A 19848-nucleotide genomic window follows, 5' to 3' on the forward strand; every position below is an offset into this window, starting at 1 on the left:
CCAGAAGAAGCAAAAGAGAATTAGAAATCACTCTGTGATTCCTGTTACCGGGTTTCATGCTACAGTGCTGCTCTTTGCTTTTGGAACTCCACTTTAAACATCAGTGATTGGAAAAGTCCCCAGAAACTACTGCCCAAGTAGTTATCACTTGCTCAGATATCTCTGTGTATGAATGTTGACAAGATCACCATGCCCCAGAGAAGCTGTCCATAAAGAGCATTTATATTTAAGGTACACTTTTTTCATAGCTAAAGATTTTCATTCTGTTATCCATAGGATGTATTTTATTTATTTATTTTTTTGAGACAAAGTTTCAGTCTTGTTGCCCAGGCTGGAGTGCAATGGCACGATCCCAGCTCACCACAACCTCTGCTTCCTAGGTTCAAGCGATTCTCCTGCCTCAGCCTCCCAAGTAGCTGGGATTACAGGCATGTGCCAACACAGCTGGCTGATTTTGTATTTTTAGTAGAGAGGAGGTTTCTCCATGTTGGTCTTGAACTCCCCACCTCAGGTGATTTGCCTGCCTTGGCCTCCCAAAGTGTTGGGATTACAGGTGTGAGCCACTGCCCCCGGCCTTATTACTATTTTATGTGTGTGGCGGAATCTTGCTTTTTTGCCCAGGCTAGAGTGCAGCTGTGAAATCTTGGCTCATGTAACCTCTGCCTCCCAGGTTCAAGCAGTTCTCCTGTCTCAGCCTCTGGAATAGCTGGGACTACAGGTACATGCCACCATGCCCGACTAATTTTTGTATTTTTAGTAGAGACAGGGCTTCACCATATTGGTTGGGGGGGTCTTGAACTCCTGACCTCAGGTGACCCAGCCAGGACATACTTTAAATTCTTAAAAATTGTAACCATTTTTCATTTGTCGCAAGACCTGAGAGAATAGTATACAGTGAAATGAAGTTCTAAATTTTCTTTCAGATGTTTACAGATTTTTCTTTTATGCCTTTAATGTGTTACTAAAGTTTAAATGTAGAAAAGTGTATTTTTTAGGGCTAACTTAAATAATTTTATGTACCATTGTAGAAACAAGTTAAAAAGTATATGAAAACTTAATTATTACTGAATAATTGGCTAGTGTTTGTTCATTTAATCTGCTTTTACAGTCCTGGCCTTGAATTTTTCCAGAAGGCATAGTTTTGATTAGTGAAGAATAGTTTGAATATTTTCTTCTGTTGCCATATTTTACTGATTGTGTTTTAAAGACGGGGTTTCACCATGTTGGTCAGGCTGGTCTTGAACTCCCGACCTCGGGTGATCCGCCCGCCTTGGCCTCCAAAGTGCTTGGATTACAGGCGTCAGCCACCACGCCCAGCCCTGATTTTTTTTTAAGATACATAATTTTGTAAAATTTGACGTCTCTGACAGCTAGATATATCTTATAGTTACTGTAGGTCATAATTTAATTGGTAGTTAGCTTTTTCTTATTTGTACATAAAATGGTGTATCTCAAAGTTAATGGATCTTAGCATTGATGAAATGTAATAGAACATATTGGTAGTATCTACACTTCGATCAACTATATGAGGAGGACTCTGGGAAGGTGGCAGATAGGAAGCATCTGCCTCGCTGCTTGGACAGCAGTTGCACTGGCAGAATCTGACTCATGGAACTGTTTTGGAACTCTGTAGTCTAATAAAGGCTTGCAGTTTCCAAGGGAAGGCGTGGACAGCATATTGTGTTTCATACTGGTCAGTTTTGGTTCTTAATGCAGTAGCAGCTACCCGTCCCCCTTCTCCAGCTGCTAGGGAGAGAGCTGTTTGTGTGTTTCTGGAGCAGCTTACACACAGCTTGTAGCATTCATGGTGGGCAAAAATAAGCCGTTTTCCAAATATTGGGTATTTTGTGCTCTGATTACTGATTACTGCATCTAATCATAGAGTTAAAAAGAGGTGGCAGCCGTTGTTGTTGGAGCTCCCCACATTGCAAAAATGGGTAAAGGAATTTAGTAGACATTTCTTCAAAGATACAAAAATGTCCAATAAGCATATTAAAAGATGTTCAACATCACTAATCATTAGGGAAATGCAAATCAAATCTATAACAAGATACCCTCTCATACCCCTTAGGGCAACAATTATCAAAAAACAGAAAATAACAACTGTGGGCAAGAATGTGGAGAAATGGGAGCCCTTGTGCAAGTGTCGGTGGGAGTGTAAAATCGTACAATCATTACGGGAAACGGTATGGCATTTCCTCAGATAATTAAAAATATAATGATAGTATCTGACATTTTCAGTTCTGGGTATATACTCACAAGAATTGAAAGCAGGGTCTCAGAGATACTTGTATATCCATGTTTTTAGCAGCATTATTCACAATAACTTAGATGTGGAAGCAACCCAAGTGTCCATCAGCAGATGAATAGATAAGCAAAGTGTGGCATATACATACAGTGGATATCATTCAGTCTTAAAAAGGAAGGAAATTCTGGCACGTGCTGCAGTGTAGATGAACATATGAAACAAGCCAATCACAAGAAAACAAATATTGTGTGATTCCACTTACCTGAGGTACTTAGGGTAGTGAAAATCACAGATACAGAAAGTAGAATGGTGGTTGTCAGCACTTGGTGGGAGGGTGGAATTGGGAGTTGTTTAATGGATACAGAGTTTCAGTTTTGCCCTGTGAAAAGCGTTCTGAAGGTGGATGGTGGTGGTGATTGTACCGTATGAATGTACTTAATACCACTGAACTCAACTCTTAAAACTTGTTAAGATAGTAAATGTTAGGTATATTTTACCACAACAATAATTTTGGGGGAAAGTATTCAGGCTGTTTATAAATACTGTGTTTGTATATGTCCTGGCAACAAATTTATTCCATTCCATACAAATACTTCATTATGTGTCTATACTGTGATTTAGCTGGCTCTATTAGTTTGCTAATGATGCTGTAACACAAACTGGATGGCTTAAACAACAGAAATGTTTTCTAGTTCTAGAGGCTGGAAATCTGAAATCCAGTTATTGACAGGATTGGTTCCCTTTGAAGGCTGTGAGGGAGAGTCTATTCTATACCTCTCCCCTAGCTTCTGTTAGCCGCAGGCCTTCCTTAGCATTTAGAGGACGTTTTCCCTGTGTCTTCCTGCATCTTCCCTCTCCAGGTCTGTCTCTATTCAGGTTTCCCCTTGTCTAAGGACACCAGTCATATTTATTCAACCCAGTGACCTCTTGATCACTGTTTGCATGTAAGGTCATATTCACAAGTACTGGGACTTCATTTTGGGAGGACAAAATTAAATCTGTAACACTGGCTGATACTTTTATGAACATTTATGTTACTTCTGGTTTTCCTGTGTTTAAGTTAGCCTTGTAGGGAATATTCTTGTATATATGTCCTTTGTGTTTTTGTGATTAGATTTGTGGGGTCAGAGAATACACACAATTTTGCTGTACATTATGAAAGTAACCTCAAGAAAGTATACGCCAGTTTATAGTCCCACTGTCAATGTAGAAGTACACACCTATTTTCCACACACTAAATAACACATTGGTTTTTAAAATCTTTTGAGCCTTTTTCAATCTTTTTATTGTTTTTGTTTGTTTGAGATAGGGTTTCACCCTGTTATGCAGGATGGAATGCAGTGGCAAAATCATGGCTCACTGCAGCCTTGACCTCTTAGGCACAAGTGATCCTCCCACCTCAGCCTCCCAAGTAGCTGACACCACAGATACATGCCATCACACCCAACTAATTTTTTTATTTTTATTTTTGTAGAAATGAGGTCTTTCTGCGTTGCCCAGACCTTTTTTTTTTATTGCAGTAAAAATGGTGAAAATTTACCATCTTAACCAGTTCTAAGTGGACAGTTCAGTAGTGTTAAGTATATTCACATATTTGGATGTAGATTCACAGATTGCCAGAACTCTTTTCATCTTGCAGATCTGAAACTCTATATTAAATAACTCCATTCTCCCCTCCCCATAGCTCTAGGCAGTCACCATTCTACTTTCTGTTTCTATGAATTTGACTATTCTAAATAGTTCATATATGTAGAATCATACAGTATTTGTCTTTTTATGACTGGCTTATTTTGCTTAGCATAATGTCCTCAAGGATTATCCATGTTGCGGCATCTGACAGGATTTCCTTTATTTTTAAGATTTGAATTGTATTCTCTTGTGTATGTTTATACTACATTGTATATTAGAGGGGTTTGGAAAGATTGGAAAAAGATAAAAATGTAGGAGAGGTACTTTGGGACCAAACGGTTGGGGGTGTCATTCTCTCAGATAGTTAGTGCTTTTTTTGAGACTGACTCTTGTTGTCACCCAGGCTGGAGTACAATGATGCAGTCTTGGCTCACTGCAACCTCTGCTGCTTGGGTTCAAGCGATTCTCCTGCCTCACCCTCCTGAGTAGCTGGGATTACTGGCATGTGCCACCACACCTGGCTAATTTTGTATTTTCAGTAGAGACAGGGTTTCACCATGTCTGCCAGGCTGGTTTCAAACCCCTGACCTCAGGTGATCCACCCACCTCGGCCTCCCAAAGTGCTGGGATTACAGGCGTGAGCCACCATGCCTGGCCTCAGATGGTGCTTATGCCTACTGTAGCTTAGCTTATTTGTTTATTTTCTGTGTTTTCTTTAATAATACATCTCTGTTCTTCAGAATGCTTTTCCTTTGCCTTCCTAGAAATATCTTTTAGGCTGACCTTCTTGTGAAAGACTGTCTTTTAGGATTTCCGGCAACTGATTTGTGTTTTCAAGGTGGAAAGAGAACAGTTGTCTTAAAAGAATTTTCAACAGGGTCCGCAAATAGTTGACATTATGCACATTTTGATATTTGTCATGCAGTAGGTGCTATCTCTGTTTGTGGAGCATACCACGTAGTTTTTTTACCACTCTAGTGCATCCAAGTAGATAGGATCAGATTGAGAGACGTGTGCGACTCCCCTGGTAAAGTGAGCTCTTTACTGGAGCCAGTGATTAACTTCTATCACAAAATGCCCGGACTTGGAGTTATGCTTTTCGTGTGCTTTATTCTTGGGAGCTGTGCTTAATTCATATAAAAAAGTAACCTAATTAAAAGTAGCCTGTAGAATTCCGTAATCATGATTGTGATTGAGAAGTATTTTACGTGCTTCGTTTGAATTGTTTCATTTAACCCTTACAGCAACCCTGTGAGGTAAGTTCTATTATTCTGATTTTTCAGATGAACAAACCAAGACTGCTAGAAGTTGGTAGTGCCAGGGTGTGAAGCAGGTGGGCCCCAGAACCTCTCTCCTGCCTCTTGTGCTCTGCTCCTTCAGCAGCGGGTGGTGCCATTGCATGTTGCAGGCCGGGAGTCACGGTATACATAGACTGTCTTTCTATATAATGAGCTTATTTTAGTGCCAATCATTTTTAAATTCTTGGACTCTTTAGGAAAAAGACATCCACCTGGTGGAGCACCGTGGCAGGTTGCCTCAGCGTGGGAAGTCCCATGTACTTCCGTTCAGGTGCTCAGGAATTTGGAGAGTCGGGATGGTGGAAACTTGTTCATAACAAGCCCCCAACAATGAAACCTGAAGGAGAGAAGTTGTCTGCCTCGACTTTGAAAATAAAAGGTACTGTTGTGAGAACAATACAAAAGATGCTAGTCAGACCAGAGCCAAGCAGGCGTGAGCCCAGGAGATGCCCCTGCTTCCACTGGCACAGCTCCAAGGCTTCTCTGGAGCTAGTCTCCTTAACACTTCTGTGATGACACTTATGTGTGTGTGCTAGAAATAAATGCCACATAAAAACATTTTATCACTTCCTAATCAAGCTATCAGTTTTACAAATTTCCCTGGGTATCTGAAAGGTTCAATGTTTTCCATCTGATTTTTGTTTTTAAACGTACCATCTCACAAAGGTGAAGAGATGTTTTAAAATTCCCATAATAAATAACATAATGAATTCCCTATGCCTTCCACCTCACTTGGACATTAACTCCTGACCATCTATTTTATCTAAATCCCCAATACTTTCCCCATTCTTAAAAAATCCCAGGAATGAACATTTTCATTCTTTTTTTTTTTTTTTTGAAACGGAGTCTTGCTCTGTCCCCTAGGCTGGAGTGCAGTGGCACAATCTTGGCTCAGTGCAACCTCTGCCTCCCTGGTTCAAGCGATTCTTCTGCCTCAGCCTCTCTAGTAGCTGTGACTACAGGGGTACACCACCACACCTGGCTAATTTTTTGTATTTTTAGTAGAGACAGGGTTTCACCCTGTTAGCCAGGATTGTCTTGATCTCCTAACCTCATGATCTGCCCGCCTCAGCCTCCCAAAGTGCTGAGATTATAGGCATGAGCCACGGTGCCCAGACGCCACATTTCATTCTTAAATGTCTCAGTGTGTATCTCTAAGAGATCAGGCAGGATTCTTTCCTTTTTGCAGCCTGACCATAATGCCATTTTCACATGGAAAAAGATGTTAATAGTAACTTCTATCACATATTGATCAGTTTTATAATTTAAAAAGGTTTTAATGTGCTTTTACATTTTTATATTTACTTATTGGTTTATTTATTTGAGATAGAGTCTCGCTCTGTCACCCAGGCTGGAGTGCAGTGGTGCAATCTTGGCTCATTGCAACCTCTGCCTCCTGGGTTCAAATGATTCCTGTGCCTCGGACTCCTGAATAGCTGGGCTTAAAGGCACACACCACCATTCACAGCTAATTTTTTTGTATTTTTAGTAGAGATGGTGTTTCACCATGTTGGCTAAGCTCGTCTCGAACTCCTGACCTCAGGTGATCCACCTGCCTTGGCCTCCCAAAGTGCTGGGACTACAGGCGTGAGCCACTATTAAAACATTTTTAAAAAAAGAATGGAGATAGGGTCTCACTAAAACATTTTTTAAAAAAGAATGGAGATAGGGTCTCACTATTTTTCTCAGGTTGGTCTTGAACTGCTGGGCTCAAGTGATTCTCCGGCCTCTGCCTCCAAAAGTGCTGGGATTACAGGCGTGAGACATCATGCCTGACCTTTTGTTACTTCAAACACGCTATAATTATACAAATTTGTGTACATGTGAAAATGTGATAAATTCCTGGAAGCAGAGTTTCTATATCAAAGATCATATTCATTCAAAATTTTAATCAGGATTGCCAAATTATCCTCCAAGAGACTATAATAAGGCCAGGTGTGGTGGCTTATACCTGTAATCCCAACATTTTGGGAGGCTGAGGTCAGGAGTTCAAGACTAGCCTGGCCAACATGCTGAAACCCCATCTCTACAAAAATACAAAAATCAGCTGGTCATGGTGGCACGGATCTGTAATCCCAGCTACTTGAGAGGCTGAGGCAGGAGAATCACTCAAACCTGGGAGGCGGAGTTGTAGTGAGCCACGATCACACCACTGCATTCCAGCCTGGGTGACACAGCAAGACCCTGTCTCCAAAAAAAAAAAGGAAAGAAAGAAACTTCCCATTAAAATGCCCTCGAAAATGCCCATTTTCCCATACATTTACTGAGCTTTACCAAACTTTTTTTTTTTTTTGGCTTACTGCAGCCTCCACCGTCCAGGCTCAAGATCTATCCACTCAGCCTCCCAGACTGCTGGGATTAGAGGTTTGCACCACCATGCCTGGCTAAACTTTTACTATTTACCAGTTCCAGTAGATGAAAGATAGTATTTATGGCCGGGCGTGGTGGCTCACACCTGTAATCCAAGGACTTTGGAGGCCAAGGTGGGCGGATCACCTGAGGTCGGGAGTTCAACACCAGCCTGACCAACATGGTGAAACCCCGTCTTAAAAAAAAAAAAAGAAAAGAAAGTATTTATTTGTTTAAATTTGCATTTCAACTTCTTTTTTCTCAGGAGATATTTAAAATCTTTTTTAGTTTAGGGCATTAATTGAACATGAAACTATTCATAAAGATAAATTAGCAAAAGAAGCTAAAGTTGAGTAGTTATTTTAAAATTTAGATATGGGTTAAGCAGTCCAAATCTGAAAATCAGAAATCAAAAACGCTCCAAAATCTGAACCGTTTTGAGCACCAACATAACCCTCAAAGGAAATGCTCATTGGAGCATTTCAGATTTTGGATTTCTGGGTTTGGGATGCTCAACCAATAAGTATAATGCAAGTATTCCAAAATCCGAAAACATCTGAAATCTAAAACATGCTTGTTCTGAAGCATTTCAGATGAGGGATGCTCAGCCTGTATTTATTCTTTTCTGGCAGCCTCAAAACCAACTTTAGATCCCATCATTACTGTTGAGGGACTTAGAAAACGGGCAAGTCGGAATCCTGTGGAATCTGCCATGGAATTAAAAGAGAAAAGGTCTCGAACTCAGGAAGCAAAAGATATTAGAAGAGCCCAAAAGGAGGCGGCTGGTTTTCTTGACAGGAGCACGTCTTCTACCCCTGTAAAGTTCATAAGCCGAGGCCGTAGGCCAGATGTGATTCTTGAAAAAGGAGAAGTGATTGACTTTTCCTCCTTGAGCTCCTCTGACCGCACCCCGCTGACAAGCCCATCTCCTTCTCCTTCTCTGGATTTCTCTGCCCCTGGGACACCTGCCTCTCATTCTGCCACGCCCAGCTTGCTTTCAGAAGCAGATCTGATTCCAGATGTGATGCCCCCGCAAGCCTTGTTTCACGGTAGGACTTTGCTTGCTTTGGTCTTTTATTTTGGGTATGGGCCATAGTATAGATATACAAGTTTTCACCCTGTGGGTTTTGTGCTCTGCATTTCTTCCTTCCTGGGTCTTGATGACACTGTTTTGTATTCTGCACAGATGATGATGAGATGGAAGGCGATGGAGTCATAGACCCAGGGATGGAGTACATTCCACCCCCTTCTGGGTCAGTAGCTTCTGGGCCAGTGGTTGGGAGCAGAAAGAAGGTCAGAGGCCCTGAACAGATAAAGCAGGAGGTAGAGAGTGAGGAAGAAAAACCAGACAGGATGGATATTGACAGTGAAGACACAGATTCCAACACGTCTTTGCAAACAAGGGCTCGAGAAAAGAGGAAGCCTCAGCTGGAGAAGGACACAAAGCCGAAAGAGCCCAAGTATACTCCCGTGAGCATCTATGAGGAAAAGCTGTTGCTCAAGAGGCTGGAAGCTTGTCCTGGTGCGGTTGCCATGACTCCGGAAGCTCGGAGACTGAAGCGCAAACTGATTGTCAGACAAGCGAAAAGGGATAGGGGATTACCACTTTTTGACTTGGATCAAGTTGTTAATGCTGCTCTTCTGTTAGTTGATGGGATTTATGGAGCCAAAGAAGGAGGAGTTTCCAGACTTTCAGCTGGACAAGCCATGTACCGAACTACCTGTCAGGACTTCAGAATCCTTGACCGATACCAGGTGAATGCAGGCATTTGCTATAAAGCTGGTGGGGGCAGGAGTGGAGGTGGGGCAGGCTGTACCAGGCAGTTGACATGGTTATGCTGTGACCTTTTAAATCCTGAGTAGTTTGGGAAGAGAGAAGTAATGAGCAAGGGGAACAAAAATCACTGGGCTTTGTTTGTGACAGTTGTTTCTTAGAAGAACACCTTAGTACATCTGGGTTTTCTTTTTCTTTAACCTATAAGTGTTCTTTATCTCTCTCTCAGAGGGTAGCTGTACATGGTTTGTGTTGTAGCTTTGATAGATTTGTCGAGGCCATGACAGTGTCTCGCACACTGTGCTGCACAGGATCTGAAGGTAGAGATCTGCGTAGAGGACAGCATGAAGAAATAGTAGCCAAGGGATCAGTGTGGTGTCAGTGTTGCCCAAAGGATGATCAGTGGAACCCAAATTTTGTGGATGCTTCTGGGAACATTTAATTCCACTTAGAACTGTCTGCATATACCCTAGCACTGGGAGGAACAAGAGGCCTTATTTCACTATATCTTTGTCTGCACTTGATACTAGCCTCTAAGTTTTGCTGATTGGCTGGCTGTAAAGTGAAATCTTGTTTTTATTTACATTTCTTTGGTTAGAGGTGAGGTTAAATTTCATGGTTGTTTCTCTGCAAATTGCCTGTTTGGGGCCTGGATGCTTTTCTGTCTTCTTCTCTGGAAGCTAGTGGATTCTGCTCTCCATTGCTGGTGTTCTGGTATTATTCAGTGATATGCCATATGTAGGGCTTATGTCTTTCCTTGTGCTGGACATGTGGTGTTTGGGCCCCTTCAGTTTGAAACTTTCTTTCCTGAGTATGGAAAAGTTTTGATCTCCTGTCTTCTATTTTTTTTGTTCCCTCATTTTAGAACTCCCCTATTATTTGGATATTGGACCCTCTAGATCAAAAGTTGGCAAACTTTTTCTGTAAATAAAAAAATATTTCTGCCAGATAGTAACTATTTTAGGCTTTGCCGGCCACAAAATCTCATTGGGAACTGCTGTTGTGATTTGAGAGCCATAGTGAATGGGGCTGTGTTCCAGTAAAAAGAATGGTGGGGAGTGCCTATAGTTTACCAGGATCTCTACTCCAGATAGATCCTCTTTTCTTTTTTCTTCTAATTCCAGTATTTCCTGGGAAGCACACAGTATTAACCAGCCTGCATACCAGGAGCCAAGTTGGGAGGGCTCAGGAGCCTACCATTGAGGAAGTAAATTGACTCTCCCTGTCTTCAGGACGGTACTCACCGTTGGCTTCCTGTGTCCAGAATTTCTCTCTTGAGCCTCTGCAGTCTTCTGCCTGTAGAGGGAAAGATCATTTCCTGGCTGTGGGCAGTGTAATTAGTATACGGGTATAATTAGAGGCTTTAACCTCTTAAAGAGCCTCTCTGTCGAAATCATACCCCCCAGGCTCTAAGGCTGATGACTTCAGTGGCTATACTTCCCTGAGGCTGTGTTTTGTAAATCACCCTGCTCCTGGCTTAGCTTTACCACTGGCTTAGGTGGTATCAGCTCTCACTGAATGGCCCCATCTGGAGCCTTTGTTAGACCTTCCCAAAAATCAGACCTCCTGGCTTCTGGGGGAGGGCAGCCACCCAGCTAGAGAGAGTGGAGGGATCTGGGGATCATACTGCTTTCCACATGCTGTTTGCCTGATTCTTATTTTAACTGTCCCATTTAGTCCCAGTTCCAGAGGAATCTGCTGCTGCTGCCTGGATTTTAGCCAGTTCTGCAGTATAGATTGGGTTGTTAGCTCTCATTCAGCTTACCCAAAGCCACTTTGGGATTTTGGCGTTAAATCAGTTACTATTTGTCCATCTGCTTACCACTTACTGTTCTAATTAAGTCAGTTTCTGTAGTTTTAGTGGGATTTTGGGAAGTAGTAAAGCTATATACTTGTGTTTTAACCCAGTCTTAACTTGGATTTTTTTTTTTTTTTTTTTTTTTTTGAGACGGAATTTTGTTCTTGTTTCCCAGGCTGGAGTGCAATGGCACAATCTCTACTCACCACAACCTCCGCCTCCTGGGTTCAAGCAATTCTCCTGCCTTAGCCTCCCAAATAGCTGGGATTACAGGCATGCACCACCACACCTGATTAATTTTGTATTTTCAGTAGAGACAGGGTTTCACCATGTTAGCCAGGATGGTCTTGATCTCCTGACCTCGTGATCCGCCCAACTCGGCCTCCCAAAGTGCTGAATTACAGGCAGGAGCCACCGCACCTGGCCAACTTGGAATTTTAGTATAAATTTTAATGTATTTACACAGGGGTGGCTATAAATGCATTTATTCAATCCATACTCTTGTTTTATATTTATTCTTTTAGTGCAAGTTAAAGCGGCAGTTGCTAATGTAGAAGCAGCAACACGTTATCTAGAAGATCTAGCTAAGATTATTGATGGAAGTGGCTACACTAAGCAAGATGTTCAGTGTAGGTGAAACAGCCTTCTATTTAAAGAAGATGCTGCCTACAACTTTAGTAGTTAGAAGTCAGGGCCTCGGTTCAAAGCTTCAAAGGACAAGCCAACTCTCTTCTTAGGGGCTAATGCAGCTGGTGACTTTCGGTTAGAGACAATGATCATTTGCTCTTCCAAAAGTCTTCGGGCCCTTATAAATTATCCTAAGTCTACCCTGCCTGTGCTCTGTAAATATATCAACAAAGCTTGGATGACAGCATATCTGTTTACAGCATGGTTTACTGAATATTCTAAGCCCACTATTGAAAGCTACTACTTGGAGAAAAAGATTATTTCCAAACAATTGCTGCTCGTTGACAATATACCTGGTCACCCAAGAGTTCTGATGGAGAGGTATAAAATTAATATTATTTTCATGCCTGCTAACACAGCATCCATTCTGTAACCCATGATGGATCAAGGAGTAATTTTGATTTTCAAGTCTTAAATAAGACTTTTTGTAAGGCTATAGCTACTATAGATAGCGATTCCTCTGATGGATCTGGGCAAAGACATTGAAAACCTTCTAAAAAGCTTTCACCATTCTAGATGCCATTAAGAACATTTGTGATTCATGGGAGGAGGTCAAAATTTCTCTCTTTTTTTTTGAGACAGAGTTTCACTCTTGTTGCCTAGGCTGGAGTGCAATGGTGCAATCTCGGCTTACTGCAACTTCTGCCCCTCGCGTCCAAGCGATTCTCCTACCTCAGCCCCCTGAGTAGCTGGGATTACAGGCATGTGTCACCATGCCTGGCTAATTTTTTTTTTTTTTAAGTGGTCAGGCTGGTCTCGAACTCGTGACCTCAGGTTATCTGCCCACTCCAGCCTCCCAAAGTGAGGGATTGCAGGCATGAGCCACCGCGCCCGGCCACAGTTTTAACATTCACAGGAGTTTGGAAGAAGTTGATTTCCAAGCCTCTTGGATGACTTTTGAGGGGTTCAAGACTACAGTGGAAGATGTCACTGTGGATGTGGTGGAAAGAGCAAGAGAACTAGAATTAGAAGAGGAGCCTGAAGATGTGATCGATAAGTGTCATGATAAAACTTGAATGGATAAGGGTTGCTTCTTATGGATGAGCAAAGAAAGTGGTTTTATAAGATAATATCTACTCCTGGTAAAGATGCCATGAACATTGTTGAAATTTGACAGCAAAAGATTTAGAATATTGCATAAACAGTTGATAAATTAGTGGCACAGTCTGACTTCAATTTTGAAAGAAGTTCTTTTGTGGGTGAAATGCTATCAAACAACATTACATGGCCGGGCATGGTGGCTCAGGCCTGTAATCCCAGCACTTTGGGAGGCTGAGGTAGGTGGATCACCTGAGGTCAGGAGTTCCAGCCTGGCCAACATGGTAAAACCCTGTCTTTCCTAAAGACAAAAATTAACCGGGCATGGTGGTGTACACCTGTAATCCCAGCTACTTGGAAGGCTAAGGCAGGTGAATCACTTGAACTTGGGAGGTAGAGGTTGCAGTGAGCTGAGATCTCATCCCTGCCCTCCAGCCTGGGCGACAGAGCAAGAGTTCGTCTTAAAATCAACCAACCAAACAAAAAGAAACAAAGAAACCCGGCGTCACATGCTACAGAGAAATCTTTTGTGAAAGGAAGAGCCAATCAATGTGGCATACTTCATTCTTGTCTTATTTTGAGAAATTACCCCAGCCATCCCAACCTTCAGCAACCACCACCACCCTGATCAGTTGGCAACCATCAATATTGAGGCAAGAGCCTCTACCAGTAAAATGATTGACTCACTGAAGGCTCAGATGATTGTTGGCATTTTTTTTCTTTTTAGCAATAAGGTATTTTAAATTAAGGCATATACACTTTTTTAGACATAGTACTATTATTGTACACAATGACAATATATTGTCAGCTTTTTTTTTCTTTTCTTTTCTTCTCTTTTTTTTTTTTTGAGATAGCCTCGCTATCACCCAGGCTGGAGTGTAGTGGCACAATCATGGCTCACTGTAGCTGTCAGTTGACTTCCTGGGTTCATGCAGTCTTCCCGCTTCAGCCTCCTGACATGCTGGGATTACAGGCATGAGCTACCACACCTGGCCTTAAACAATTTTTATATGCCTTGGAACACCAAAAGTTTGTGCAGCTTGCTTTATTATGATATTCACTTTATTGCAGTGGTCTGGCACCGATCCTGTAATGTCTCTGAGGTGCACCTGTATTTTAAATTCCCAGTCCAGTAGTTGTAACATCTTTGCCATATCTCAGTCTGGTTTTGATGTTTGTTCTGTTTTTTTCAAGTTGTGTTTTTTGCCTTTAGTATACCTTGTAATTTTTTGTTGAAAGCCAAAAATAATGTTCTGGGTAAGAGGAGCTGTGATAAGTTGGCTGTTGGAAATGTGGGAGGTGTGGGCAGGGAAAGCCCTCTATAAGCTCTGTGAGTAGTTCTCAGTCTTTTGAACCTGTGCTCTGGGCTGTGGACTTCAAAAGTGCTTCTCACTTTTCTCCCCAGTCAGCTGGGACTGGATGGTTAGAGGGTATGGAGTTAGGTATTTCTCTTCTCCCAGGTCAGTTAGGCTCTGATTAAATCCCAACTGGTTAGGCTCTGATAACATAACTTCTCCTAAGGGCAGGTGTTACTAAGAACACAATGCTGTGTTTAGTTTTAAGATGGTTCCTTTTCCCCTCCTCCAGCTAGAAGCCAGAGGGGAGTTTTCTTTGATATTCACTGTGAGACCCTGTTCCAACTTCTGGAGGCAGGACTTACCCAGTGGAGTTTTTCTCTCTCAGACTTGTCAGCATTGAGCCTCTAGCAGTTCTTCATTTCTTCAGGGCTTTCCCACGCGGATGCTGGTTCCCACAGAGGCTCTGCTTCCAGGCACTGTGATTCTCTGTCTTTCTCTCCAAGTTTGAGGGCAGTGGTTTGCCTTGTTACCTCATGTCTTTTATGTATGTAAGAAGAGTTCTTGATTTTTCAATGTGTTCAGCAGTTTACTTGTTAGACTGGAGGAACAACTTCTAAGCGTCTTAACCTGCCAGACTGGAAACCAGAAGTCCTTGTATGTGCTGCTGTGATCTAGGAAATCCCCCATTATTGCTTCTTTAAGTGTATTCCTCCTTTATATTTTCCTCTTCTGGACTCTGGATATGGATGTTAACACCATTACTTTAGCTGAAGCCCTGAATCCTTGAGTTGTTACTACCCAAAAAAGCCCCTATTCCTACCACCCCTGAATTAACTTTCTGCTTCTGTAGGTTTATGTACTCTCTAGACATTTCACATAAATGGAGTCATATAATATGTGGCCTTTGCAGAACACTTTCATTCACTTTGCATAATGTTTTCAAGATTCATCCATATTGTAACGCATATTAGTATTCCTAAGTATGGCTTAATATTCCATTGTATGGATAGACCACATTTGGTTTATCCATTCATCAGTTGATGGACTTCGGGGTTGTTTCACCTTTTAACTATGAAGATAAATACTGCTTTGAACATTGTATACAAGTATTTGTGTGGACACATGTTTTTATTTCTCTGAGTGTAGATCTAGGAGTGGAATTGCTGGGTCAAATGGTAACTGTATGTTTAACTTTTTGAAGAATTGTTAGACTGTCTTCCAAAGTGGCTGTACCATTTTACATTCCCACCAAGCAGGGCATGAAGATTCTGATTTCTCTACACATCCTTGCCATATTGTTCTTGTCTGTCTTTTTTGTTACAGTCATCCTAGTGAGTGTGAAGTAGTATCTCATTGCAGTTTTGATTTGCATTTCTTTGATGACTATTGTACCTTAAAACTCTTGTCTGCTTGGTAAATTAAATCTTCCTTTTCCTGTTTAACTTGTTTAGTTTGTTATCCTTTTGTTTTCTTACAGTTTTTTTTTTTTTTTTTTTGAGGTCGAGTTTCGCTCTTATGCCCAGGCTAGAGTTTAGTGGCACGATCTTGGCTCACTGCAACCTCTGCCTCCCGGGTTCAAGCAATTCTTCTGCCTCAGCCTCCTGAGTAGCTGGGATTACAGGCACCCACCACCACGCCCAGCTAATTTTAGTACAGACGAGGTTTCATCATGTCAACCAGGCTGGTCCCAAACTCCTAACTCAGGTGATCCACCTGCCTTGGCCTCCCAAAATGCTGGGATTACAGGCATGAGCTACCGTGCCTGGTCATTTTCTTGCACTTTCTATTTATGGGTCTGGATTTTTTCTTTTTCCTGTGAACTCATACCCTCTTAGTGATTTAAGCTACCTTTGCTGGGATTTTATGCCTGGGGGAGAGAGCAAAAGCCTGGTTCCTAGCTTTTGACCCTGTCAGCAAGTTTAATAAAATGGGAGGTTCTGGGCAGAACCACTTCTCATCCTCTCTTTTTCCCACAGTCAGATGCCCTCTTTGCTTAGGGAACCTCCCAGGACCTCTTGCCCAGGTGCTGCTTTTGCTCTCCCTCTGGTGTTGCTGCCTAGGACTGTGGGATGCTCAGGGGCTGCCCCGAGTGGTATCCACCCTCTACACAGGAAGGCTCCAGTGCTGCTCGGGCATTATCTTCCAGTCAGTGTGTAGCTGGCAAAGTCGATTGGCAGTGATCTGCCTCTCCCAGAGAAGTGCTTGGGGGAGGTGATGACTTATCCAAGCAGCCTCTGACACATCTGTGGGGCAGAGCCTTTTTCTGCCCTCTCTACTCTGCTGCCTCACTCGTACCCAGGCACCTGGCACCTCCCCCTGGGCTTTCTCCCAGCCTTGTGTTTAGCCTTCCCTCTCATGTCTGTAGCATCTATTGGATTGGGCTTGGGAAGGGAGTAGCCAAGTAGCCCACCTAGATCTCCATTGTTTAGAATTAGAAGTGTAAAGAAACTCATTTAACATTTTTTCACACTTTTTTGACATTGGGATGCTTTTTTCCCCACACTTTGCCACTCAGCAAATGTCAGTTAAGTGATAACATACACCAAGAGCCATAAAATGGCTCATACCTGTAATCCCAGTACATTGGGAAGCCAAGATGGGCAGATCACTTGAGCTCAAGAGTTTGAGACCAGCCTGGGCAACATGAGAAAATCTCGTCTCTACAAAAAAAAAAAAAAAATTAGCCAGGCATGGTGGCATGTGCTACTCAGGAAGCTGAGGTGGGAGGATCACTTGAGCCTAGGAGGTCAAGGCTGTAGTGAGCCATGATAATGCCACTGCACTCTAGCCTGGGCAACCGAGTGAGACCCTGTCTCAAAACAACAACAAAAAAGCCAGGCACAGTGGCTCATGCCTGTAATCCCAACACATTGGGAGGCCGAGGCAGGCAGATCATGAGGTCAGGGGTTCAAGACCAGCCTGACCAACACGGTGAAATTCCATCTCTACTAAAAATACAAAAATTAGCCAGGCATGGTGGCGTGTGTCTGTAGTACCAGCTACTTGGGAGGCTGAGGCAGGAGAATCACTTCAACCTGGGAGGTGGAGGTTGCAGTGAGCTGAGATTGCTCCACTGCACTCCAGCTTGGGCAACAGAGTGAGACTTCCTCTCAAAAAAAAAAAAAAATTGCAAAGCACTATTCTAGCAGGGGAACTGCTGTGAACTAAGACAGGGTAGGTCCCCGTTCTTATGCAGAGGACATCCTTGAGCAGGGAGCTGACATTAACTAACTAACGAGGCAAATGTGATCACAGCATGCAGGGTGAACACGGGGGCAGTAGAGGAGTAGGGGGCAGGAGTACAGCTCTGCAGGGGTTCAGGATGGCCTCTCTGAGGAGGCAGCACTTTAAGCCCTGCTTCACAAGGAGGAGCCAGGTGATACAGGGTCAGGGTGGAAGGCCCAGGGGCAGGCCCGGAAGCGGGAGTTGGGTTGGTGGATGTGGCTGGAAGCTAGTGATGGCAGAGGGAATGGGGTGGTGGCTAATGAGGCCACTGGAGTAACGGGCCAAATCCTGCAAGATCCTGCAGGTCACAAGTAAGGAGTTTGAACTGCATTCTGAACATACAGTAGGAAGCCATGTCAGAGTTTAGATCAAGGAAAGTGAATTTATATTTTTAGAAGATTCTGGCTTCTATGTCAAGACTGGATAGTACAGGTATAAGAGCGGGAGGAGAGAGGCCAGTGGGAGGCAGTGGATCCAGACAGCACTGGGAGTGGTTCACATTAGAGTGGGAAGAAGTTAGGGAGCTGTGTAACTTTGATGGAGCTCCCCAGACATTAATGTCCTTGAGACATTAACCAGATAAGAGTATTCTGTATAGTAAGTAGTTCAGTGGCTGGTGTTTCAGTTATCTGTTACTGCATTATAAACCACTCCAAAACTTTTGGTGGCCTATGATACCTCTATCTTTTTTGATTCTGTGGATTGACTGGGCACTACTGGGTGGTTCTTTGTTTAGTGGGCTGAAGGCTGGGGTCACTCATGTGCTGCATTAACCTGGAATCTAGTTTGGGATTGGAATGAGCAGGAGAGCTTTTCTTCTTCCAGAACCCATCTCCCTGTGGCCTCTAGTCATTTTTTTTTTTTTTTTTTTTTTTTGAGACAGAGTCTCACTCTTTCACCCAGCTGAAGTACAGTGGCACAATCTCAGCTCACTACAACCTCTGCCTCCTGGATTCAAGCTACTCTTCTGCCTCAGCCTCCTGAGTAGCTGGGATTACAGGCATGTGCCACGCCCAGCTAACTTTTGTATTTTTAGTAGAGACGGGCTTTCACCGTATTGGCCAGGCTGGTCTTGAACTCCTGACCTCGTGATCCACTCCCCCTTGGCCCCTTAAAGTGTGGGATTTTAAGCGTGAGCCACCGCGCCCAGCCTGCCTCTAGTCATTTTAACCGGTCGAGTTGGACTCCCAGGAGGGAAAAGTGAAAGCAAGCCACCAATTGTCTTAAGACTTAGACTTGAAAGCCCCAGAAAGTTACTTCTACTACTTTCTGATTGGTCAGAACCATTCACAAGGTCCATCCGGCTTCAGGGGTGGGGAAATTGACCCTGCCTTTTGGTATGAGGAGCCACTTATACCTATAGGGATGGAGGAGTTGATAGTGACTATATTTAGGAATTACATATCACACTTTTCAGTTTTACTTTGAAATTGACTTTAAACCTTGGTAGAATTCAGTTGGCCTTTTAAAATTTTGGTGTCCAGTTTGGGAAGGGAAGGTATGAGAGCAAAGTATAAAGGAAGGAATCTTGATCTTTTTTTTTTAACAAAGCTATTTTCTAGGTTAAGAGCAAACTGATTCTACAAAAACAACTCAGGTTTTTAAACTTCATCCAACCCTTGGCAAACAGCTGTATAAATGTGCCTTTTAATCTTCCATCTGATTTCTTTGCTATAAAGCCCTAATTGCATATGTTCTGTTACTACATGACTGAGAACCCTGGAGCAGCAGTCACTGAAGAACAACATATTTCCAGTCCAGCTCTTGGGGTTTGAAGGGAAATACATAAAATCCACCAGGTTGTTAGGATACCTTCATAGGTATCCTAGGCCTCATCCTCACTGAACCACTGGTAGGACCTCTCTGCTACTGAGATTTATTTTAGGGATAATAATCTATGTAAGTCCCATTTTTTAAAATTTATTCACTGAAAAAGAGATTGCATTAGTCCATTTTCATACTGCTGATAAAGACATACCTGAGACTGGAAAGAAAAAGAGGTTCAATTGGACTTAACAGTTCCATGTGACTGAGGAGGGCTCAGAATAATGGCAGGAGGTGAAAGGCAGTTCTCACATGGTGGTGGCAAGAGAAAAATGAGGAAGATGCAAAAGATGCAAATGAGGAAACTCCTGATAAAACCATCTGATCCCATGAGACTTACTCATTACCATGAGAACAGTATGGTGGAAACTGTCCTTATGATTCAAATTATCTCCCACCAGGTCCCTCCTATAATATGTGGGAATTATGGGAATACAATTCAAGATGAGATTTGGCGGTCGGGGGGAGACAGAGCTAAACAATATCATTCTGCCTCGGACCCTCCAAATCTCATGTCCTCACATTTAAAAACGAATCATGCCTTCCCAGCAGTCCCCCAAAGTCTTAACTCATTTCAGCATTAACCCAAACGTCCACAGTCTCAGGTCTTATCTGAGACAAGGCAAGTCCCTTCCACCTGTGAGCCTGTAAAATCAAAAGCAAGCTAGTTACTTTCTAGA

At 42.7% G+C, this 19848-nt stretch overlaps 1 protein-coding gene across 2 annotated transcripts in view; it reads left to right on the forward strand.

The window, feature by feature from the left end:
* Window positions 1-19848, forward strand: part of KAT14 (lysine acetyltransferase 14) — a 74983-nt gene that overhangs the window by 11114 nt on the left and 44021 nt on the right. For both annotated transcript variants that reach the window (XM_054255240.2, XM_003732817.6), the window contains exons 4-6: window positions 5373-5554; window positions 8157-8573; window positions 8711-9279. In XM_054255240.2, coding sequence (XP_054111215.2) covers window positions 5373-5554; window positions 8157-8573; window positions 8711-9279 — 1168 coding nt within the window. The remainder of the gene's footprint in view (window positions 1-5372; window positions 5555-8156; window positions 8574-8710; window positions 9280-19848) is intronic.

This window comes from Callithrix jacchus, chromosome 5 (genome assembly GCF_049354715.1).
Source record: "Callithrix jacchus isolate 240 chromosome 5, calJac240_pri, whole genome shotgun sequence".
NCBI classification, from domain to species: domain Eukaryota; kingdom Metazoa; phylum Chordata; class Mammalia; order Primates; family Cebidae; genus Callithrix; species Callithrix jacchus.